The sequence below is a fragment of the Oryx dammah genome, unplaced genomic scaffold (assembly GCF_014754425.2).
Source record: "Oryx dammah isolate SB20612 unplaced genomic scaffold, SCBI_Odam_1.1 HiC_scaffold_23, whole genome shotgun sequence".
Classification (NCBI taxonomy): Eukaryota; Metazoa; Chordata; class Mammalia; order Artiodactyla; family Bovidae; genus Oryx; species Oryx dammah.
Genome location: NW_024070207.1, coordinates 57,945,708 through 57,970,106, shown reverse-complemented (window position 1 = coordinate 57,970,106; position 24,399 = coordinate 57,945,708). Strand labels below are relative to the sequence as shown.

General features: G+C 51.8%; 2 protein-coding genes across 2 annotated transcripts; one reads left to right on the top strand and one right to left on the bottom strand.

Moving 5' to 3' along the window:
• Positions 1-208: 208 nt before the first annotated feature.
• On the top strand, positions 209-7,507 carry TEX28 (testis expressed 28). The gene is made up of 4 exons (XM_040265307.1): positions 209-226; positions 318-1,084; positions 6,721-6,856; positions 7,133-7,507. The coding sequence occupies exons 1-4, from the start codon at positions 209-211 to the stop codon at positions 7,505-7,507; spliced, it is 1,296 nt and encodes a 431-aa protein (XP_040121241.1).
• LOC120881595 (medium-wave-sensitive opsin 1) lies at positions 5,931-24,192 on the bottom strand. The gene is made up of 8 exons (XM_040265306.1): positions 24,121-24,192; positions 22,577-22,592; positions 20,608-20,685; positions 16,474-16,770; positions 14,103-14,271; positions 12,580-12,745; positions 11,161-11,400; positions 5,931-8,036 (listed from the first exon to the last, which is right to left on the bottom strand). Exons 1-8 carry the CDS (start codon positions 24,190-24,192, stop codon positions 7,926-7,928), a joined length of 1,149 nt encoding a protein of 382 aa, XP_040121240.1. The 3' UTR covers positions 5,931-7,925.
• Between the last annotated feature and the right edge of the window lie 207 nt (positions 24,193-24,399).

Sequence of the window (24,399 nt, the reverse complement as noted above, 5' to 3'; positions counted from 1 at the left end):
TATTCCATGCTTCACAATAACAGTTCTCTATAAAATGAGATGCACAGCTGATAATTCTTTGAAGAGAAGTTCAGGAACAGACAGAGCAGAGTGGAGGGTATGCTAGCCACCTGGAGGTCATAGTGAGGTATGCCATGCCCATAAAGCATGTCCAGTCTGTGTCACATGTACTCACACATGTTCTTGCACATGTAAGTACATGGAAGGCATGTACATGGAAGTGCATGTAGGGCATGTAAATACCTGCTCACACCTGGAAGTATTGTTTAGGGTGGAGCAATGAGTCTGATTCTCCCATTGTTTCCCTCTTACGGAAGTACCCATTTTGTGATTCTTATCTCCCAATGCAGACAGAATACCCCAAGGGCCCAACTGCCATCCTCTCCTCCGGTGTCCCCTCCTGCAGATCCCTGTCATCCAGCGAGGATGGCCCCAGTGGCCACTCCAGCCTTTCAGATGGGGAGCTGATCCGGAACATACAGGACAGCATCAAGCACTGTATCCTCTACCTCTCAGAGCAGCTGAGGGTGGAGAAGGCCAGCCGCGATGAGAACACGGTGGGCTACCTCAAGCTGGTATCCAAGGCCGGCCGGCACCAGGCCCCCCACATCTGGCAAGCCTTCGAGAAGGTGAACCAGCGAACCTCTGCCACCATCGCCCAGATTGAGCAAAGGCTCCGCCAGTGTCACCAGCAGCTGCAGGAGCTAGAGGAGGGCTGCAGGCCCAAGGGCTCAGTGCTGGGGACCAAAAGCAGCCTGGACAACAACTGCAAGCAGCCCCACGAGAAGGTTCTGTGTGCAGAGCACCCCCGGCCAGGTGGAGAAGACTGCTCATCCAGCAACCTGTTCACTGTCATCAGACACGTCCCTCTCCAGACTCACTTCCCAGCCTGCCAGCAGCAGAGGTCCTTGGAGAGCAAGTGTGGGGCCCAGCCACGAGCCCTGCTGGGGCAGAAGATGAAGGAAGAGCTGAGAGAGGTGAAGATGGTCCACTTGAGCCTGCAGGGGTCCTACCAGAGCCTCAGGGAGCAGTATCTGACTGACCTGCAGGCATCGCTGGAGTCCCTTCAGGAGGAAAAGTCCAGGTGAGGCGGAGCTCCTGGCCACCTGGGCTCTGGGGAGGGCGGGGGTTGTATCGGTGTTCCTCTCGGAGCAGCAGATGATACATGAGTGGAATTGCCTTGTCTGCCCTGACCCTATCACCCGGGCTCATGGCTAAGTTGAGGCGGAAGCTCCCATGTGGGTGATATGTTCCAAAAATGACCACCTTCCAGGGAATGCTTTCTCTCCTCCCAAGCCCCTGGTGTGGTGGGTGGCTTCCCTGGTGACTCATACAGTAAAGAAACGGCCTGCAATGTGGGTGACCTGGGTTTGATCCCTGGGTTTGGGAAGATCCCCTGGAGAAGGGCATGGCAAACCACTCCAGTATTCTTGCCTGGGAAATCCCATGGACAGACAACCTGGTGGGCTACAGTCCATGGGGTCACAGAGTCCAATACGACTGAACAACTTGACACTTTCACTTTTACTTTCAAGACCAGACTAGGGTCCACTAATAGGGAAAAAAAAAGGCAGACTCAGTCTCTCAAGGACATCCCCATTTCTATTAAGCCCTTCTTGGGGTGCTAGCCGCCCTCACAGGGGCCAAGCTCCCTCCTCTGAGCCCTGCAGTCACCCTCTGTTTGCATAGGGAAATCCTACCTGCACTGACACCACTGGACCAATCCCTGAAGGGCAGTTAAAGGAGTATGAAGGGGCAACCCACTGTCAAGTAAGGCAGCCAGTCACAATTCAGGTTTCTTTTGAGGATGACTTTTTCAAGGTTGTTGTACTTGTTGCATCCAACTCTTTGCAACCCCATGGACTGCAGCACATCAGGCTTCCCTGTCCTTCAGCATCTCCTGGAGCTTGCTCAAACTCATGTCCGTTGAGTTGGTGACGTCATCCAACCATCTCATCCGCTGTCGTCCCCTTCTCCTCCTGCCTTCAATCTTTCCCAGCATCAGGGTCTTTTCCAATGAGTCAGTTCTTCGCATCAGGTGGCCAAAGTATTGGAGCTTCAGCTTCATCATCAGTCCTTCCAGTGAATATTCAGGACTGATTTCCTTTAGGATGGACTGGTTGGATCTCCTTGCAGTCCAAGGGACTCTCAAGAGTCTTCTCCAACACCACAGTTCAAAAGCATCAATTCTTCAGTGCTCAGCCTTCTTTATGGTCCTCTTTTCAAGGTTGGATTTATGTAAAGCAAGACCAGAACTCAGGACAGTTGTGCATTTCCTTGTCTGTTTCCACACTGCCTAGGCCAATGGGACTGTGGTGCTCTAGAAAGTTCTTAACCCATAGCATATTAGTGTCTGCCAGCTGTACAGGGGAGCAGAACAAACTACCTCCTCGAAAACTGTGGGAATTGTGCAAGGTTGTGCTTCTATGCCAGCACCTTCCTCACACCACCACCACCACCAGTGAACTGTGAAATAAACTGGCATCATCTTCAGCCATCAAGATGTTCTGGTCATTGGCTATAGCAGTTAGCCTACTTTGATTAATATACATTAAAAACAAAAAGCAGGTCCATAAGACTCAGATTTCTTGAGAGAAATGGTGAATGGGCTAAAGAAGACAACGTAGTCACAGTGACAACAGGGAGCGTGTAGCATTGATCACCTGTACCATTCAGCACCCACTTTACAGATGGGGAAACAGAGTCTCAGGCACAAGGGCATATGTTCAGCTCAATGAAGTGTCACCCGGTGTCCAGAGCTGGGTACTACCCAGGCCCCTGCAATTGTCATGTCTTCTCTGGTGTGTCACAAACTAAGGTTTCAAACTAGAGAGTTCTGTGACACTTCTCACAGGTTATATGTATTTGCTTTCAAGAGAGCTATTTTATTTTCCAATTGAGACAAAATTGACAAAACATAAAGTTATTAATTTTGTTTTATTTTTTATCCAAAACATGTTTATTGGGACGGTTTCCCATTCCTCTTGATACAGGTTACTTTTAGTGCTACTTCCATCTGCAGGAGCAGCCTTCTGTAAGCCTTGCTTTTCCTCCTGTAAGCTGGCGGAAGACAGTAGAGCAGCCAACACACAAAACTACCGTTTGTGTATGGCTAAAGACAGTGAGGATTTTATAACATCCTAGGCATTTCACATCCATGAAATAGGAATTGGAGCTCTGCACCAGATGCTGCTTCTTGTGTTTCCTATTGTCTTCTGGAGAGAGATGAGAGAGATCCTTTTGAGAGGCATGTTCTCACAGGGAGGTTGTTACTGCTGGAAAGGCTAAAATTGCTGATTTTAAAGTGTACAGTGGCATTCAGTGCATTCACAGTATTGTGCAATGAAAAGTACATCTATCAATAATAGTTCCCCAATGTTTTCATCAGTCTGGAAAGAGACACTGCCATGCCCCATTTGCCTTCCCTCAGCCCCTGTTAACTACAAATCTGTTTTCCGTCTCTGGATTTGTCTGTTCTGGTACATTTCATGTAAATGGAAGCATATATTATATCAGACTTTGTGTCTTCTTCACACAGTGTAATGATTTTGAGATTTATCTGCATTGCACACAGGAGTGGCTCATTCCTTCTTGTTCAGCAGTGCTCTGTGATGTGAATGCAGTGCATTGACCCATTCATTTGCTACTAGTTAGGGCTGTGAGGAGTACAGCTACTGTGAACACTATGCACGTCTTTTTGTGAACATATGCTTTTATGTGTGGAATTGCCAGATCAACATCTAAAGCAACTTTTCCAGCATGTGCTGTGCTTAGTTGCTCAGTCATGTCCAACTCTTGGCAACCCCATGGACTGTAGCCCTCCAGGCTCCTCTGTCCATGGGATTCTCCAGGCAAGGATACTGGAGTGGGTTGCCATGCCCTCCTCTAGAAGATCTTCCCATCCAGGAATCAACCTTCCCAACCCAGGTCTCCTGCATGATCGTACCATTTTACATTCCCATTAGGAGTCTGTGAGAGTTTGAGTTGCTGCACACTCTTGCCAATATTTGGTGGTATGGTCAGTCTTTGAAGTTTCAGGCTCCTAAACTCAGGTGTCACCTAGTGGACGGGAACTCTAGATGGTGTCACCAAAGCGCAGTTTTTTTCTCAACTTCAACACTACTGGCATTTTTGACCAGGTGATTCTCTGTTGTAGGAGGCCGTGCCACGCGTTGTGGGCTGTTTAGCCACATCCCTGTTCTCTCCCCACTAGATGCAGTTGGAGGGCTTTCGTCTGGCCATCCTAACAAAGTATCCCAAACTTAGTGGCTTCAAACAACAGAGATGGATTCTCTCAGTTCTGGAGGTCAGCACAGTGAAGCCAAAGTCAACGTGTGGGTGGTGCTGCATCCCTTCTGGAAGGGTGAATCTGTTCCTAGCCTCTCCCAGCTTTCGGGGGCTGCTGGCTTCCTTAGCTTGTGGCCTTGTCACTGCAGTCTTCCAGGCCAGCACCTTCCCCTTCCCTGTGCTCCATCTTCACACGCCCTTTTCCTCTGGGTGTGACCGTTGCTGCTGCCTCCACTTCTAAGTATGTGCGTGATATACCACATGAGCTTGGAGGAGTTGCTCTGTCTCTACCAGGTTACCCCATCTGGCCCGCTTCATCCTTCCCACCTCAGTCTCTCCATCTCAGACTTCTCTATGTTTCAGGCTGTGAGGTTCTAGCTCAGTTTGTCAAAGCCCATCCTCATCTATGAACAAGAATATACTTTTCTGCAGCAGCAATGATTTTTGAGGCCATTTGTATCAGACAGGGTGGCCTTAACAGCTTTGGAAGAATTTGAGGGGCATTTTGGTTGACCGACCATCATTTTGCCCTCATAAGAGCATTTTCCACAGTGGTGCTTCTACCTCCATGGCTGTAGGAGCCAGACAGAGAGGAGTCCTTGACCAAGGGAGAGACGTGTCACAAGCCAGGACCCTACTGTGTCCCCACTGATAAGGGGAGATAGAGAGAACAGCCTTACATGTTAATATTGTCTTATTCAACAGTCTCTGCAAGAATGTGTGTAAGAGTGTAGTCATTTATTCTTAGAAATACAGTAATGAAGAATCCACTTGCTTATTTCGTCTTCATGAAGAACATATTCATGAATATACACTTGAACGTGGTAGATATCTTGAGTGTCCTTGCAGCTCCACCCCATATGTGAATGGAAGGACAGCCATGGGGGAATCTGCTTTCAGGGTGGACACCCCACTCTCTCCCCTTCTCTGTGGGCGGTAGTCTCAGTCAGGTTGTCAGACCAATCTCTTCTCAACAGGGAACAGGGCAGAGATTGGTGGACTATTCCTTGAAATACCATCATGAACTGGCTCTTGATGAACTGGCTTCCACAAATGAGTGTTTCAGCTTCTCAGCTGCCTGGGGACCATCTCCACGGCACGCCAGTCAAGTCCCTGAACAGGACCTAACTGAACTTCTCACTTCCCGGTTCCTATCCCTGCCTCTGCTTCTCTGCAGGGCTCCAGGCCCTCATTGGTATCCAGCGTTGTCACCCTGGCTCCGGTCAGGCCTTCTTCAGCTTTGCTTAAAGAGCCGGAAGCTGTCTGGCCTGTGTCTTTCCAGCCCATCTTTGCTGGTGCCCAAATGAGGGACCTCAAAGTGTTTTCTGACATCATGAAATATTCCAAACCCAGGGAAAGCAGAGAATAACTTGATCAAGGTTATCTGCCCACCCCCAGCTTTCTCAAATATTAACATATTCAAAAGCTTAAAAGATGAGTTGCTTGAAACTCTCCCCTTCACCTTCCCCCCTTCTGCCCACCTTGCTATCTTTGTTGGGTGCTTAGTTTTTCCAGACATATTTTTAGACTTTTGCTACTTAAATATGTGGCTGTAAACAACAGGTAGTGATGTTTTGTGTGTTTTTTTTTAATAGGTCTACTGAGATATTACTTACATGCCATAAAATGTACCATTTTAACTGTATGTTTCAATGAGCTTTATTAAATTTACTTAGTTATGTAACCACTACCACAATTCAATTTTGGTTTCTGTTTTAATAACAGCTTTATTGAGATATAATTGACATCCCATACAATTCACCCATTTAAAGTGTTTTTGTCATATTCAGTGTTTTTATCGTATTCACAGAGCTGTGCTGTAGTCACCACTGTCTCAGTCTGGGACCCTATCATCCCTCCCAGCAGAAACTCCATCCCCACTAGCAGTCACTCCCCACCTCCTCTCTCCCCCAGCCTCTAGCAACCACAAATTTGCTTCTGTCTTTATGGATTGGCTTATGCTGGACATTTCCTATGCATGGAATCATACAGTTATGTGGATTTTTGAGACTGTTCAATCCTGATAATCAACAGATGATTTTTAGGGAAGAGCTACTGCACATGAAACACTGGGGTGGATGTATACGTGTATATATATATATATATATATATATATATGGAATTTAATGGCATACACAGGCAGTTTAGATCTCGATTTCTACTTCTCATATATTGCTATTTTTGTAAAGCCATTACAAAAGAGTGACTATATATATGAAAGATTCATGAATATCGGGATATCGGGGTGTGTGTGTGTGTGTGTGTGTGTGTGGCTGGCTGATGTGCATCTGGGGTGTTCTGAGACCGACCTGGAGGAGGAGGCAGGGTTCGACTGCAGCTTGAGGAGAGAGGAGGAAGGCGTGTTCTGAAGCTACATCTAGTGTGGCTTTGAGCAGGGTCACTCAGGGCCTGTCACTGTCTTTTGCTCCCAAGACAAGTGCTGCTGGAAGGACAGGTGAATGGGCACCTGCAGGGGCACCTGGACGAGATTTACCACCTCAAACAGAACCTGGCCTGCACCAAGGAGAGAATGGTCTACCTGTCCTATGAGAGAGCCAAGGAGATCTGGGTGAGCAGCCCTGGGGGACCTTTGTGAGAAATGGCTGATAAGGAGGTGGTGATAGGGACCAGGCCCGCAGAAGATGAGGGAGTTTGCACTGACACCCCTGGGAGCCCAGGGAAGGGATCGTGCCTGGCACTGTGCCCCTGCAGCGCCTGGTCTTTATGATCACGCTACCCTCCCCCCGGGGCCGGGGCCGGCTTAGCCAATCTGGGAACTCTGCGACTCTCCGGCTCCTGGGCAGTGGGGATGCGTGGTCCCAGCTTCACAGTCTTCCTCCTGCAGGAGGTCATGGAGACCTTCAAGAACCGCATGGGCAACCTCGAGGCTCTGCAGCAGGTGACCCAGCTGGGGCTGACAAAGCGCCTGGGGCTGACAAAGCACCCACAGAGCTGGCCCCAGGACATCCTGTGCCACTTGATGAGCCTGCTGCTGATGCTGGCCACGGTGCTTCTGGTCCTGCTGTCTGGCACTTGTGCCTGCCCCGTGCTGCTGCTGCACTTGCGCCTGCACACCTGCACCATGCTCCTGCTCCTTGGGCTCAGCACCCTGGCCTGGCAGAAGTGGCACGCCATCTCTGCCCCAGACTGGCAGGCCTGGGTCCCCTCCAGGTGGAGACGGTTTGCCAGGGCCTCTCGGCCTCCACCCAAGGGGCCTTAAAGGGCCTGGCTTTGCTAGCTCCTCCCACCTCTCCAGATGGCCACTGCTCAGCTCTGCCTTTCCTGGTTCATCCCTGGCAGCCCAGTGATGCCCACCTGCTTCACACTTCTCTTTCCCACCTGCAGACAGGAGGCTTATAAAAGATGAATATCTCTGGAGTACTGCATCCCTCTCTACCCTGCGTGCCCTCCCATGACCCAGTGACCCAATGCTCAGAGGCTTGGTTGCCCCCAAATGGTAGTGGCAGCCCCTGTGACATGGTGGTTTTTGGCAAAGAGAAACTACAATTATTTCACAGGGATGGAGAAGGAAGGGTGGGGAGGCGGGGTGGATGGGGGCCAAAGCCCTGGAGGTGGGGACAGGTTCTGTTTTCCGTTTTCGAGAGGCAGGCGTTTTCGTTTTCAGGGCTGGCAGAGACTCATGCAGGTGACACCGAAGAGACAGATGATGCCTCTGTTTTGGAAACACTGGAGAGTTCAGAGCTGTCATCCACCTTCTTCCCAAAAAGTTGCAAGATGCAGTTTCGAAACTGGCAGGACAGAAAGGGTTATTGAATAGCAGAGCAGGTAGGGCCAGTGTGCTAGGCTAAATGCAATGGAGGGGTCCTGTGAGGACAGCAGTCCTTATGTGTCACCTTGATGGCTTAGGAGGCCTGAAGCTGAAACTCCAATATTTTGGCCACCTGATGAGAAGAACTGACTCATTGGAAAAGACTCTGATGCTGGGAAAGATCAAAGGCAGAAGAAGGGGACGACAGGGGATGAGATGGCTAGATGGTATCACCAACTCAATGGACATGAGTTTGAGTGAACTCTGGCAGTTGGTGATGGACAGGGAGGCCTGGCATGTTGCAGTCCATGGGGTCGCAAACAGTCGGACAGAACTGAGCAACTGAACTGAACTGACAGCTTACACATTCAGAATCTACAAAGAGAATGGAGGAAGGCTCCAGTTACTCCTTGCACAGGTGGATAGTCTATCCCTGACTATTTGATTATCTGAGTTATCTAATTGACCCGTTGATGGTGACTACTGTGGGCCAACGGAGAAGGCAATGGCACCCCACTCCAGTACCTTGCCTGGAAAATCCCATGGACGGAGGAGCCTGGTAGGCTGCAGTCCATGGGGTCGCTAGGAGTCGGACACGACTGAGCGACTTCACTTTCACTTTTCACTTTCATGCATTGGAGAAGGAAATGGCAACTCACTCCAGTATTCTTGCCTGGAGAATCCCAGGGACGGGGGAGACTGGTGGGCTGCCGTCTACGGGGTCGCACAGAGTCGGACACGACTGAAGCAACTTAGCAGCAGCAGCAGCACTGTGGGCCAAATTGTGTTCCTCCAAAGATATGTTCAAGTCCTAATCCTTGGAGCCTGTAACTGTGATCTTATTTGGAAATAAGCCTTCAGAGATATGATTAAGGTGCATATTATCATGAGATCATATTGGAGTAGGGTGGGCCCTCATCCAATGACAGATGTCCTCAGGAAAAGAAGGCAATTTGGATTCAGACACAGAAGAACACCATGCGAAGGTAAAAGGCAGAGATCACAGGGACTCATCTCCAACGCGAGGAACACCAGAGGTTATGGGTACCTGTCAGGACCTAGGAGAAAGAACCAACCCTGCCCACACCCTGATCTCAAACCAAGAGAGAATAGATTTCTATTGTTTGAACACCCCTAGCTTGTGGTACTTTGTTATGACAGGCCCACGAAACATATACAGTGACGAAAGATGATCCCAGCTAAGGGGCCAATGTCTGGGAGAGTCTCAGAGGCATTCTAGTGAAAAGGAAAGTGACTGTTGTCTTGTTTCTGTTCTGTCAACAAGGGGCCAAGTGAGGATTAGGTAGGCAAGAGCCCACCTCATCTTTTCAACCAAGAGTCTTCTGGCATCAGGAGGACTCTGATCCGTGCTGTGCTGTGCTTAGTCGCTCATTTGTGTCTGACTCTTAGCAACCCTGCTGACTGTAGCCCATCAGGCTCCTCTGTCCATGGGGATTCTCCAGGCCAGAATACTGGAATGGATTGCCATGTGCTCATTCAGGGGATCTTCCCAGTCCAGAAATCGAACCCAGCTCTCCTGCACTGCAGGTGGATTCTTTACTGTCTGAGCCATTAGGGAAGCCCAAGAATACTGGAGTGGGTAGCCTATCCCTTCTCCAGGGGATCTTCCTGACCCAGGAATCGAACTGGGGTCTCCCACATTGCAGGATGATTCTTTACCAGCTGAGCTACCAGGGAAGCCCTCTGCTCTTTGCTACTGAACCCCTAATGGGATGTATGCATTTCCCAGATTATATCTCATGACTGAGTTAAAAACAATGCTTTGAGAATACAAAGCAGAGGCGTTTCCTATATATTTGGGGCCTGTTCTTGACTACCTCCAACATCAAAACTCTAACAAAAACATAATTGTTGAAGTCAGTAACACCAGAATTGGGCTGAGCAGCAGAACAGACTCAGCTGAAGACCCAACAGATGAGGCTGAAGGATCCATTGGCCACACATTCAGCATTTATATACTGATCACCCACGCTGAACCCATGTGTCCTTGGGGCATCTACATTGAATCAAAAGAGCAACATTTCATGTCCTTGTGGTGCTCCATTCCAGAAAATTCTCTCTGAATGCAACAGGAAGGGATAACAGTGTGGAAAGGGTGAAAGCAAAGTTCGAAAGCCTGGAGAATCTGGGAATGCAGACAGTGGTAGAGGAGGGCGAGTTCCAGAGGGGAGAATGGAAAAGCTCAAGAAAAGACAAAGATGGCCTAGGATTCCACAAGCGAAAGCCAAACCTCAGAAGAGACCCATGGGAAAGACAGGAAATGGGGGCCAAGGGGTGAGCTCTGCTCTTGGTGTGAAGTCCTGGGGACTCTATAGTAGTGTTGGTCATACTCGATAACCTAAACATTACCATGGTGAGATGCGAGGCCCCTGGGAGACTGGTAGTCTGACCCGTAGACCTTTCTGATTATCAAGCCACATCACATCTACTCGACACCTTAGTGGAGTGGACATGATGGATTTGTGGAAGAATAAGGCAAAAGGCCCTTCAAAGATGATGGGCCTTACAGGTAGGTGATGATGGTCACCTGTAACTTTGCAAGAAGTCTAGGAGTCATGGGCAGTTTACTGCTGAGGCTCAATATGCCAGCTTCTGATGGCTGCCATCTGGCAAGACCACAGCATGTGCTGCCTGGACTGACCCACAAAGTTAAGAAGGCCAAAAGTCAGCACAGGCAAGAAGGGCCTCTGTGTCCTTTTCAGAATTAGGGTTTGAATATGGAAAGATTAAGTTCGCGAGAAGAGTTGTGTCTGTGAAATCAAGACGCACATGCCCAGGGTACTTTGTATGCTAGATGCATTCTGGCAATCCTAGGGTGTCTGAGCTCCGGGCTCAGCTAAGGCCAGCCAATGGGATGGGCACGAACACATAGTGCCCTGCAGGAAGTGCCCACTGTCAGGCCCAGACCATAAAAGGATCCAGAGGGACGGCTGCCTGGGGCTGGGTCACTGGTGCCGAGCCTCCCAAGGTTATTTTCCCAGAGGTCATTTTCAGGCTTCCCACAGACACACTTCCTGGTGGGAGCCATCACTGGGCTCTTCCAGGGTCTATCTGCAGTTTGCTCTGCCAACTGTGTGCCTTACCTGGCGGTTCATGAAGACATAGATAATGGGGTTGTAGATAGTGGCACTTTTGGCAAAGTAGGCTGGCAGGGCAGCCACCAGAGGGTGGAAGGCATAGCCAGGGTGTGCAGCGGCGAAGCAGGCAAAGAAGGTGTAGGGCCCCCAGCAGAGACAGTAGGCGAAGATCATCACCATCACCATACGGGTTACCTCCTTCTCCGCCTTCTGGGTGGACTCAGATTCTTTCTGCTGCTTTGCCACCTGGGGGAGATGGAGAATCATCCTGGGGACCGTGAGGGGTATCTCAGGAGATTCACTGCTGCTGACTTCCCTGGTGGCTCAGATGGTAAAGCGTCTGCCTACAATGCGGGAGACCTGGGTTTGATCCCTGGGTTGGGAAGATCCCCTGGAGAAGGAAATGGCCACCCACTCCAGTACTCCCACCTAAGGGAGTGCCTGGCCTGGCCAGGGCTGGTCTTGTGGGAGCTCTTAGAGGCTTTGAGCGGAGCTTGGCTAACACCTGCCATGCCCTTGGCTTCGCTTGGTTCCCATCAGGAGGCGGGGAAGGAGCTAGTGAGGCTGTTTCCAGCCTCCTCTGGTCCCTTATCAGAGTGTGTCCCCCGCCCCACCGCCCCACCCCATGGTCAGGTCTCAAGGGTGACTGATGGCTGGGGTGTGTCCTGTAGCCCGGATTCTACAGCTCATGACTCGCCCAGCCCAAGTTGTGTGTGGCTACCCATGGAGGTCAGCTAAGTTGCTTCTGATCCCTGACTGCCAACTGGGGATGGGGGTGGGCAGCGAGAAGGGGGAGCAAATCACAGGCTGAAGGCAGGGGGAGGGGAGAAGCTCCCCTCCACAAAGAGCTGCGACAGCTCATGCTGAGCCGACTGTGGGCACAAGCCTCTTTGGAGAGGAAAGGCACTACCCCAGAGGCCTCCAACTGCGTGCCAGGCCCAGGAGGCACCTTCAGGCCAAGCTGATTGACAAAGGCACGACTTCTGTGTGGTGTTTAGGGCAACTCAGGGGAGTGCAGAGTTCTCAGAAGCCCTTCTCCTGCCTTGCTCTGATTTCCTGCACCCCGGTAGTGGGGGTGGGAGGGGACCAGCTTCTCAGGGAGGAGGGTGTGATTGCACCCCTTGGACAGCCCTGTGATGGGAGCCCTCAGGTGGCAGCCTTTTGAAAACACCCCTTGCTTTGCAGGTTTTGCTTTGGGATCTGGCCGTCTGTGGCTAGCTTTCCTCCCCACCCCCTTCCCCGGGGTCAGCTTTGGGTCCCTCCACGAAGAGAGGGGGGCCGTCCCTGCCCACCCTGTACAGGCAGGGCCAAGGGAGCCTCACGTCTGGTTTGGAGGCAGGAGAGCAGACTGTGCGGTCCTCTGTGGCTTCCCCTGCCTGCATGATCCTGCCAGCAGGAGGGAAGCCGCAAGGGTGAGGCGCTCACCGCTCGGATGGCCAGCCACACTTGCAGGTAGCAGAGGATGATGACGCTGAGCGGGATGAAGCAACACGTGATCATGAGAACGATCATGTACGACTGCACCCCTGGGTAGGAGCTGCCACTGAACACATCAGGGCCACATGAAGTCTTCAGGCCGTGGGGCCAGTACCTGCAGAGAAGAGCCGGAAGCCCATGCTGAAATGGGCAGGGACCAGGATCTCCACCCCAGGACCCCAATGACTTGATTGAGGGTTGTTGGGCTTTTTTTTTATTATTATTGTGGTGAAATTCACATTACCCGAATTGACTTTTTTTTTTTTGCAGTGAACAGTTCAGAGCCATCTAGGATATACACGGTATGGGGCAACTGCTGCCTCTGTCTGCTTCCATGACATTTTCATCACCACCCCCCAAAGGAAGGCCTTTTGTAGAATTTCTGTAAATCCTTCTCCATCTCTGATCTCATTTTCCCCTCTTTTTCTCGGGGGGGGGTGGTAAAACACACATAGGTGGCTCAGAAGGTAAAGCATCCGCCCGCAATGTGGGAGACCCGGGTTCAATCCCTGGGTCAGGAAACTCCCCTGTAGAAGGAAATGGCAACCCACTCCAGTACTTTTGCCTAGAAAATTCCATGGATGGAGGCGCCTGGTGTGCTACAGTCCATGGGGTCACAAAGAGTCAGACATGACTAAGTGACTTTACTTTCTTTTTTTCTTTACACATAATTAGGAGGTTTGGTGCATTCGCGATGTTGTGCATCCATCACCAATCTGGTTCTAGAACATTTTCATCATTTCCATCACATCCTCTTTTTACAAAGGGGAGGCGAGGCACCCTCTTGCTTTAAGAACAGCTGTGAGCCCCTGAGGATTACATGAGCATGTGTTCAACAATCCCAGATATTGTGGGCATGGGGACAGGAGGAGGGTGACACACAGAGCCTCGCCTCCATGACGATGGAAGCTTCCTGAAGAAAACTTGTTCACCAGCTTGCAGCAGAAGACAGAAATGCAGCGGCCTTGTCCCATCCCGCCCACCCAAATATCGGAGCTGCTTCCTTGGAAATTCGGGTCTTTTCCCAAAGAATCCACCTGATGAGGACACTGGTGAGCTGCAACCCAAGGAGCCTCTGCAAAGGGGGCCCCTTAGCAGGTGCAAGAAAGAGGCCTGGGACAGAGTGGGTAAGACTCTGTGTGCCCAGTGATCCAGTGTGCCCATGGCCTGAGCCTGCAGTGTTCCTCTCTGAGCTCTCATGAGCTGCTCCTGTCTGGGAGAAACAGACCTTTGCTGAGGCTTGGAGACCACAGGGCCCACGCCCATGTGGCAGCCAGGCAGTCATATAGCCACAGACCTGGCCTGCTTGAAGGGCCCTCAGGAGGCATCAGGTCTACTTCCACTTCGCTCCTGGGGCCACAGAGGCCCAGAGACAGAGAGTGATTTGCTCCAAGGTCTCAAAGTGAATGACGAGTTTGACCCTCCTTGCCCTGTTCTACACACATTGTCTTCCTGGCACCCCGCCTCCTCACCTACTCCAACCAAAGATGGGTGGAGCCGTCCACACAGCAGCCCAGATCCAGGAGAAGGCGATGCCCGCAATGGCCAACTTAGCATCAAATCTGACGTTGCCAAAGGGCTTGCAGACCACCATCCACCTCTCCCAGGAGATGATGGCCAAGGACCAGAGACCGGTGATCCCTTTGGGGCAGAGCAGACATAGGAGGGCTTTGAGTCAACACTTTGCAAGATCAAGAGGGAGAACGCCCCCCACATCCCCCCACCTGCAAAACCTGATTCTCCAAAAAGTGTTTTTGGGTCCATGGAGCAGCAGGTCTCTTGGTCAATTTCTTTCTCTAACACCTGTGTTCCCTGTTCCTTCCCTGATGTGCATGCAGCCACCTCCCTTTGCCTTCTCTGGTTCAGCCTCATGGCCCACCTCACTTCTCATCTCTCTTTTATCTGGCCACCAGCCTTTCTCGTGATACTGTCAATGCAAGTCCTGATGGCCATGTACACCCCTGAGGCCACACTGAGGTGCCATCGTCCCAGCCAAAGCCAGGAAACAGGATGTGTCCGGTGACTGGCACACTGTAGTTGTGGGCATGCCTGCCCTCAGCCCAGGCCTCTCAGCAGGCCTACCTGGCAGCAGTCAGTGCACGGAATTCAGGGTTCCATGAGCTGGGATGGGGCAACAATGTTTTCGTTTCCACCAACGTCTGCTGGACACTTGGCCTCCCTTACTCCCAACATGAGTGCAATAGCGTTAGCAGCACCTGTGGCTTGTCACTTTACAGAGGTGCCAGGCATTTGCCAGGACGACTATATTCATTACCACGCTGACCTTTCAGGGGCTCTCCAGCCACAGAGTTGATACTTTCATGGAGTGGTGTCCTGAATACTTCTACAAACTACTTTTAATATGAACACTTTAAAAATGAGGGACTGTGTCATTAAGTCATGTTTCATACTTCAATAACTGTATTTCAGTATCATCGGCTTCCTTGGGAATCTATGGCCCCCCCAAACTGGTGACCTGAGAGCAGACCTCGAGCAGTTACAGAGATGGGATGGACGGGATGGAGGAGCCACTCAAGGGCCCTGGCACCAGCTACCCACGGTGCCCAAAAGGTTTGAATTTGGTCAGGTCAGTGAGCGGAGGTGACACTGCCAATGGCTCAGGTCACTGACCAGGTCCCCTCTCACCTGCCCCGCTAATCCTATTGTCTTTCTATGGCTCATCTCTTGAGAATCCAAATTGGAGATCACTGTAGGGCAATGAGACAAACCCAACATAGATGTGGGTGCCAAGGACCCAGGCATGTGAGCAGGTGGCCATGGGATTGAGAGGAGGCAGCTGCAAGCCTTTGCTGCTTTGATGGCTGGGGGCCTGGAGACAGGGCACACGTGCTGAGCACTGGGGCCCTTGGACTCCTTTTCATCTTCGGTGGATGCCAAGCTGCAACCCCGCAGCCCTTGGTTTTCTTCTGGGAGTGTGTGCCCCCAAGGGGTCCATTTCCTCTTCTTCCTAGGCCCCTGGCAAGCAGACCTGGCCTCCCAGCATGCCCCAGCCTTGCCTAGTGCTCAGCGTGTGATAGACGCCAGCCAGCCCTGGTTTCCTCACATCCTCCCAGCCGTTGGTGAGCCTCCTCTCGGTCTCCCCCTCTGACCCCCTCGTCCCCATCTCAGCCTGCCATCCTGGGCCTTCTCCGTCCTTTGTCTGCCCACCCAGCCTCTGGCCACCCAACCAGCCAAGCTATTGGCATCCCACCCTCCTCGGCCACTTGGCGTGAGTGCCCTCGCATCCTTCTGACCCAACATCCAGCTCCCTCATGGCCTTCTCCAGGTCCTGGTCCTCTAAGGACTGATGGCACCATATTCTCACTATCCAGATGCCTGACAGCACAGAGCGACGAACACAGGGGCTTGACAGCCAATGGAGATCTCAGTAGAGCCATGACCCATGGAGAAATGAGCGATCGGGCTGGGGAAAGGGACGTAGGATCTAGTTTCAATATCTCGGGAGCTCTCCTGGGAATTGCTTCCTTGCCAGGGAAAAACTGACACAGGTGAGCTGAAAGGGCACATGTCCCAGATTTGAGTGGGAGTCTCATTTGGGGTGCCCAGAGGCCTCCTATGCCACCCTGTTCTGGGATTATGTGGATCTGTCTGTCTCCACCCATGCCAGCTACATGGTCTCAAACTGAATGTCACCAGGTCAGGTATATTTCAGAGCAGACACTTCTAATGGTCCCAGCCCAGCTTCCCCAGCAGATCTGTCCCCCTTCAAAGATGTGCTGAGCCTGCGTCCCACGGCTGCCTCTGGCGATTTCGCCACATGACGGTCTCCTTTATGTGCAGCAGGCTAGGTCTCCCCCAAACCCAGGCCCCCAGGTGACTTACCACACAAGGAGACAGTGTAGCCCTCCACAACGCACAGCGGGTGGCCCAGCACAAAGTAGCCATACATCTGGTTCACAACGCTGATGGTGCTGGCGATGATGGTCTCCGCCAGGTCAGCGATGGCCAAGTTGACCAGGATCCAGTTGAGAGGGTGGCGGAGCTTCTTGAACCTCATGGTGGCTGCCAGCACGAGCCCATTAGTGAAGACGGACGCGATGACCACAAAGACCATCCAGGCGCTGGTGAGGTGATACACCCATCTGGGAGCAATGTGGTAATTGGGGCCTTCAAAGGGATCTGGAGGCAGGAGGTACAGAGTGAGCAGAGGACTCAGGCAGCTGCTTCATCACCTGTACGGTCACACCTGCCCTTGCCTTTGCAACTGGCCTTTCCCCCTAGCTTTGTTCATCTGCAGGCAGATTCTGTCTCTCAGACCCAAGGCCACGACCTGCTGGAAACACCTGCATGGGCATCCTTGAACTTAATAAAGCATCATCCATGCCAGGTATTGCTCCCTGGTCTGAGTTGCCCACCCACTCCTGGAGTGTGGTTGGCTGGCTCCTGCTCCCCTGAAAGCCCACCGGTGCCCCGGTGCTGTTGCCTGTGTGCACTACACATCATTCTGTCGTCAGATCTTTGCTCGTGGTCTCCCTCATACCCGGGTCCTCGGCTGGTTCATACCATCCAGTCTGGCTCTGAGCCCTTGCCTTCCAGGACCCTTTCCAGATTCCCCAGCTTAGATTTAACTCCATATTGGAGCTCTGTACGTGCGTGTCCTGTCTTCCTCACTGGACTGTGTCTCGTGCAGGTACAGTCAGTGCCCTGAGAATGAATGATTGAGGGCCTTTGCTATGGATTGGATTGTGTCCCTTCCAAAAAAAGGCATGTGGGAATCATAACCCCCACTCTCTCAGAATGTGACCTTATTTAGAGAAAGGGTTTGTACAGAGATGATCAAGTTTTGATGATGTCACTAGGCTGGCCCTAGTCCAATAGGACTTGTGTCCTTACAAAAAGGCAAAATTTGGACACAGATGCATTCAGGAGAAGATGGCCGTGTGAAAATGAAAGCAAGGATCAGGGTGGTGTTTCAATAGCCAAGGGATACCACGCATTACCAGAGATTATTAAAACCTGGGGGAGGGATACCGTGGATTACCAGAGACTACTATAATGCAGGGGAGGGATACCATGGATTGCTGGAGACGACCATAAACTGGGGGAGGGATACTACATATTAGCAGAAACTACCATAACCCTGGTGGTGTTCCCTGGTGGCTGGTTTGGGGGATTAGCCACCTGGATGGGTGAGGAAAATCTGATGGTTATCAGCTCTGAGCTCTGCTGTAAAGGGATAAGCTACCCACTCCAGTGTTCTTGGGCTTCCCTGGTGGCTCAGCTGGTAAAGAATCTGCCTGCAATGCAGGAGACCTGGGTTCGATCCCTGGGTTGGGAAGATCTCCTGGAGAAGTAAATGGCAGTCCACTGCGGTACTCTTGCCTGGAAAATCCCATGGATGGAGGAGCCTGGTAGCCACCGTCCATGGGGTTGCAAAGAGTCAAACATGACTGAGCAACTTCACTCACTCACCATAACCCAGGGGAGGGACCTGGAACAGAGTGTCCCTCAGAGCCACCGGAAGGAGCCAACCCTGTCGAGCCTGTGATCGCTGGCCTCCTGAACTGGGAGATGATCAATTTCTGTTGCTTTAGCCACCCAGTCTGTGGTGCTTTGTCATGGCAGCTGGAGCAAACACACACAGAATGAAAATGAGGAGTAACTCCCCTTTATTATGACAGTGGGTCTACACCTTTCTCTGTTGGAAGGACCTTTCTGCCACCACCATTTTAGCAGATTACTCAACTGCTAAGTGATGGAGAAGGCAATAGCACCCCACTCCAGTACTCTTGCCTGGAAAATCCCATGGAGAGGGGAGCCTGGTGGGCTGCAGTCCATGGGGTCGCTAAGAGTCAGACACAACTGAGTGACTTCACTTTCACTTTTCACTTTCATGTATTGGAGAAGGAAATGGCAACCCACTCCAGTGTTCTTGCCTGGAGAATCCCAGGGATGGGGGAGCCTGGTGGGCTGCCGTCTATGGGGTCGCACAGAGTTGGACACGACTGAAGTGACTTAGCAGCAGCAAGTGATGGAAACAGGATGATGGGGAGGGGGGTTGGGCAGAAGGGCATGGGTCAGTCCAGGAACAATCAACTCATTTTCTTCAACAAATAAATTGCAAGGATATTGAGGGAAATCTTCTAAAATTATGACTTTGCATTTATGTTTTTAAACAGTCCTTTCTTTAGAGCTACCTTCTGAAGACTTACAGAGGAAACAATGTGATGTTTTGGATCTGCTTCCAGAAATTGGCAGGAGTGGTTAATGGACAGGATAGAGAGGAAATAAGAGAAGTGGTGGACACCCTCGTGGAGGGGACAAGTGATGGGTACCCAGTGCCATTATCCTCTCCTTCTATTTTGCTAGAAATTTTGAGTAATCTGCTCAGTGGTTGAGTAATCTGCTAAAATGGTGGTGGCAGAAAGGTCCTTCCAACAGAGAAAGGTGTAGACCCACTGTCATAATAAAGGGGAGTTACTCCTCATTTTCATTTCATTCACATGAATTTTTGTAAAAAAAAATTTACAATAAGGAAATCTGGGGCATTGACAAAGCCCCAGGGGCCTCCAGGAAGAACACTGTTGGGTCTCCATCAGGGACATTCTGGGGTGAAAACCATCAGGTCAATGTGAACTTGACGGTTCTTTACCAGTTAGGCTTGGGAACCCTATGGCTGGTCCTGCTCTGGGTGTCAAGGAGCCGATGTGTCTTCTGGAAATTGTGGCAAGTGAGACATTTTTCCCTTGTACTGCAAAGAGATCTAACCAGTCCATCCTAAAGGAAATCAGTCCTGAATATTCACTGGAAGGACTGATGCTGAACCTGAAGCTCCAATCCTTTGGCCACCAGATGTGAAGAATGGGCTCATTGGAAAAGACCCTGATTCTGGGAAAGATTGAAGGTGGGAGGAGAAGGGGATGACAGAGAGTGCGATGGTTGGATGGCATCACCAACTCAATGGACATGAGTTTGAGTGAACTCCGGGAGTTGGTGATGGACAGGGAGGCCTGGTGTGCTGCAGTCCATGGGGTCGCAAAGAGTCGGACAGGACTGAGCAACTGAACTGAACTGAACTGAGACATATTTGAAGGAACTGAAGGTCTTCAGTTGTAAGGAGGGACCTGTGGGGTTAGGGGCTGGGGGTCATTGGTATCTTCAGCTCTCTGACGGGCTGACAGACAAAGCCTTGTGACTGGGCCATGCCCAGGGCTGAATGCCAGCTGCCTCAACAGAGTTTTCTACTGTCTGGTGCCGCTGAAGCACCTCTCTTCAGGAGCCAAGCTAACTTCTTCCCTAGTACATGCCGCCAGGGGCCAAGGGCTCCAGGGTGAGCTTGGACAAGACAACTGCCATGCTCTCTTCTATCCTTAGGCTCTCGAAGGCATTCACCCCCCTCTGGGCCACCTGAGCCTCCCGCTCCTGCTGGCCATCTCCATTTGGCTTTGGGAGATGCAAAGATGATTTAGGCCCGGGTTCCTTCCCCCAGGAAGAGAGCCCCCACATAGACGCAATGGGGTTGAGGGCAATGAGCGCTCACTAGCTGTCTAGGACAGGGATTCTCAGAGGCTCTGTGAAGCCAATGTGGTTTTAAAATGCACATTCGATATGATGGTGTCCTTAGGGGCTTCCCTGGTGGCTCAGATAGTAAAGTATCTGCCTGCAATGTGGGAGACCTGGGTTCGATCCCTGGGTCAGGAAGATCCCCTGAAGGAGGAAATGGCAACCCACTCCAGTAGTCTTGCCTGGAGAAGCCCATGGACAGAGGAGCCTGGTGTGGGCTACAGTCCATGGGGTCACAGAGTTGGACACGACTGAGCGACTTTACTTTCTTTCTTTCTTTTTGTATTCAGAAAGTACCCCCCCATTCATGGCATCATAAAAACTAAGGGGAGCAATGGGGTACAGAGGCTCTCTGGGGTGGAGGGGTGGCCAGCCAGCACCCCATTTGCAGCCACTTGGGCCTGTGTCCCTGGAGGGCTATTCCAGCCTGTCCAACCCAGTCTGCTTGCTCACCTCTGGTGGAGTTGCTGTTGGTGTAGGTAAAGATGCTCCCCTGGGTGCTCTCCTCAAAGTTGGCCTGCGGCTGCCCACCTGCAAGCCTTTGGGGGCCCCATGCGTGGGCCATGGCTCTGCAAAGCCCTGTCCCTGATGCCCGCCAGCCCTGGCACTGCCCGGGGGGCCACAGCGCTTTATACCAGCCTGTGGGATCAGCCCAGCCCTCCTCACCTTAAAAGCCCCCAAACCCTTCACCATCTGATCTCTTAATTGGGCCTGGGACTTAGACCTCCTCCTCCCCCAGCGCTGGGCTTGCTGGCTCCTGGGTGAGCCCACGGGGGTGGCTCAGAGGGATTTGCTGGGAGCCAAACTCCGAGCCAGGGTGCTGCAGGGGCCGCTGCAGGCCCTCACTCCTGTTTCCCTGTCCTCTCTTCCTTTCTACCATCCAGCACCTGCTCTAGGCCAGGCAGGCCCAAGCAGCGGGCTTTTCAGTCCAGAGCCCAGCCCTGCCTTTCACAGCGGCTCCTCCCCAAGCAACTTTGGGGGCCTTGGGCTGGGACGTGGAGCCTCCTGGAGGGTCAGGCTGCGTTGAGGGCCCAGATGGATACAAGTTGGACCACTGGGGCTCCTTCCCCAGGAAGGGATGGGCATCCCACCATCCATCTGGCTCTCCCTTCCCCTCCTACCTTGCTCCCCATGAGCTACAGCTCCCCTGGTCACCAGGGGGCTCATCCAGGTCCCCTAGCAGCCATCCTGAAGCCCCCGAGGGTGCCCATAGGCCCCACCTGTCCAACTCTCCCTTCCCTGAATTCACAACTTTCCTTGGACTGCCCTTGACTAGGACTTCCTCTAGACGTGCCTTCAAAAGTGAACCTCTCTGCAGAATGTTCCAGACAGGCTGCCTCCGCTGTCCCATTGCACCCACTGCTGTCTGGCTGCCACTGGCTGAGCACTTGGCAGGGGCACCAGTTACCTAGAAATCGCTCGATTCTCCAGCCTTGCCTGTCTCCACACAAGAAGGCATATACACATGCTCAGGGCAGCATCATTCACAAGAGTTCAAACTGACCCAAAGTCAAATCAACAGGTGAATGGACACCCAACCAAATGTGGTATATCCATGTATGGAATATTATAAAGTCATAACAAGGGATGAAATTGTGATGCATGTTACAACATGAAGGAACCTCAAAAAGATGATGTTAACTGAAAGGAGCAGACACAAACGATCTCAGATGGTGGAAGGCCCAGAATAGACAAGCCCACAGAAACAGTAGATTGGTGGGTGCCAGGGGCTGGGAGGAAGGGCCTGGAGAGGGATTCCATAGAGAAAGAGATGGGCGGTGATGAAATAATTGTAAAATCAGATGGTGATGGTACAGCGACTGTGGAAAACAGTTGGGCAATTCCAAAGACTGAAAAATAGAATTACCATGTGACTCAGCAATTGTCCTTCTGAGTACATGCCCAAAAGAACTGACAGGGCTTTTGTTCACAGCATGAACAGAGTGTGTTTGACGGCACTTGATATAACGAGGTCAGATCCCAAGAACGCCACCCCAGGTTCTTCCAACTTCCAAGGCCATGCTTTTCTCTTGGACCTAGATTGCAGGGGGCTCAATCTGCCTGTCCCCACCCGAGTCAAAGAATCAGCACATCAGAGAATGTGAGAGCTGTGCTCCCTCTGAGTGCTGGCTGCAGGACCGCCTGTTGCTAGCAAGGCCATGGACCGGCTGGGTGGTCTTGGGTGGGATGATCCCGCCATCTCAGGCCAGGTTCACCTTCTGTCTAAAGGAAGAAGACCCATCCTGCCTGCCCCCAACCACCCCACCCGCTCAGGGTGTTGCCAGTTGGATAGGGGAGAAGGTGCTCCCAGGGATGCTGTCCCATTGGGAAGCCCTTTGTGAATGTGCAGTGCCATCTCAGCTGGACATCCAGACATGCCGGGGGAGCCTCCAGCCAGAGCCTCAGAGCTGATCCATCCCACCTGCTGCCCCGAGACCCTGGGGAAGGGGGAGAGGGAGCAGAGGTGATAGCAGTGAGTCCTGTACAACCCCCCCACCGACCGTCTGCAGAGTGGGGGTGCTAATTGATGATTAGGGCTAACAGAAGATCAAGTCCCGTTTTAGCCAAAAGCAGATTACTGCCCTGGAAAGTCCCCTAGCACTTGGGTGCACACGTGTGCTCCCCGAGGCCCGGCGAAAGCTCACTGGGGTCCTGCATGAGACCCAAGGTGGAGAGAAGGGGCGGGGTTCTTGGGAGGGAGCTGGAGACCAGGAGGGTGGGGCCAAAATGTGAATGAGCAGCAGCTGGAGAAGGAGGTTGGGGAGGAAGGAGAAGGGGTCAAGGCGGGAGGCTTGAGTGCTTGGGGAAGTTGGGGCTCCTGGGCCAAGGTGAGGCCTTCCACGGGGCCCTGGGCCTCCCGCCCTTGCCCCACTTGGGGCCCCCCTGGCCAGGCTAGAAGAGGAGATGCCAGACTTGTCTCTAATCCGACTATGGAGAAGTGACTCGATCCAGGGTGCTGATTAGCAGCCCCGAGAGCTGTCACCTTGATTCCTCTCTTGGCTCTGGCCAGTAGACCAGGGGCTTAGTCATGAAGAGTCCGTGGCTACCACCACAACATGGCAAGGAATCCTTTGGCCGTTTGCCTTTGGCCTTTTTAAAAAAAAAAAAAACTGTGATAAAATATACATGACATCAAATTTAGCATCTTGACCATTTCTAAGTGTCCAGTTTGGCAGCATTAAGTACGTTCATGTGGGTGTGTGGCCATCCCCACTGGCCATTCCCAGAACTGTCCATCTTCCCCAGTGGAAACTCTGTCCCCATTAGACACCAACACCCCCTCCCCCGTCCTCCTCTGTCTGTCTAGGGTCTGACGACTCTAGGCACCTCAAACAAGTGGAGTCATATGGGGTCTGTCCTTGTGTCTGCCTTCTCTCACTTAGCACGGTATTTTCAAGGATCATCCATTGCCTTTGTGTTTGGCAAAGATTTATATACATTGAATTTTGATTTTTCTGTGATGAAATATAATTCCATTTCCATTTTTGTTTCTATTGAAAAGTTCTCCCAACTTAAGCTCTTTAGATATCTGTAAACAGGGACCTTGGATATGAAGTCTAAAGACAAGGGCAGGCTGTTTCCCCATTTCTGTGACCATTCCACCAAGTCCCGATGGCTCCACTCACACCTGATAGTGAAGTCAAAGTCACTCGGTCATATCTGATTCTTTGCGACCCCATGGACTATACAGTCCATGGAATTCTCCAGGCCAGAATACTGGAGTGGGTAGCCTTTCCCTTCTCCAGGGGACCTTCCTAACCCAGGGATCGAACCGAGGTCTCCCACATTGCAGGTGGATTCTTTACCAGTTGAGCCACCAGGGAAGCCCAAGAACACTGCAGTGGGTAGCCTATCCCTTCTCCAGCAGATCTCAGAACTGATAACCATCAGATTTTCCTCACCCATCCAGGTGGCTGATACCCCAAACCTGCTAAAAGTTCGTTAGTCTAGTCTACAAACACTTACCTCAGGCCCACACTTGTAATGCATCTGTCTTCTGCGGCTACCCTCCAGGACCTTGAGCAAGTCATCCACCATCTCTAGAGTGCGTGTCCTCATTGGAAACATAGGGAGAACATTTACTTGCTGTAATGCTTGAATGAGGTCATCCTCTTGAAAAGTTCTAGCCATTCATTCCACAGCTACCCAGCAAGCGCGTCTTGTGGCCAGGCCCTATTCTTGGCTCTGGGTGAACAAACAGAGTCCTCTTGCAGCTGCCCTACTCATTGAGGGCAGGAACAATGC

Bases quoted from the DNA above. Each gene is read 5' to 3' on its own strand.
- TEX28 (XM_040265307.1), top strand. The intron at 1,085-6,720 runs GTGAGGCGGAGC...TTTGCTCCCAAG, and splicing joins CTTCAGGAGGAAAAGTCCAG to ACAAGTGCTGCTGGAAGGAC. The intron at 6,857-7,132 runs GTGAGCAGCCCT...TTCCTCCTGCAG, and splicing joins AGAGAGCCAAGGAGATCTGG to GAGGTCATGGAGACCTTCAA.
- LOC120881595 (XM_040265306.1), bottom strand. From the start codon at position 24,192: ATGGTGGATGACTTGCTCAAGGTCCTGGAGGGTAGCCGCAGAAGACAG. The intron at 14,272-16,473 runs GTAAGTCACCTG...TCTGCCCCAAAG, and splicing joins CTACACTGTCTCCTTGTGTG to GGATCACCGGTCTCTGGTCC. The intron at 12,746-14,102 runs GTGAGGAGGCGG...TCTTCTCTGCAG, and splicing joins CCCATCTTTGGTTGGAGTAG to GTACTGGCCCCACGGCCTGA.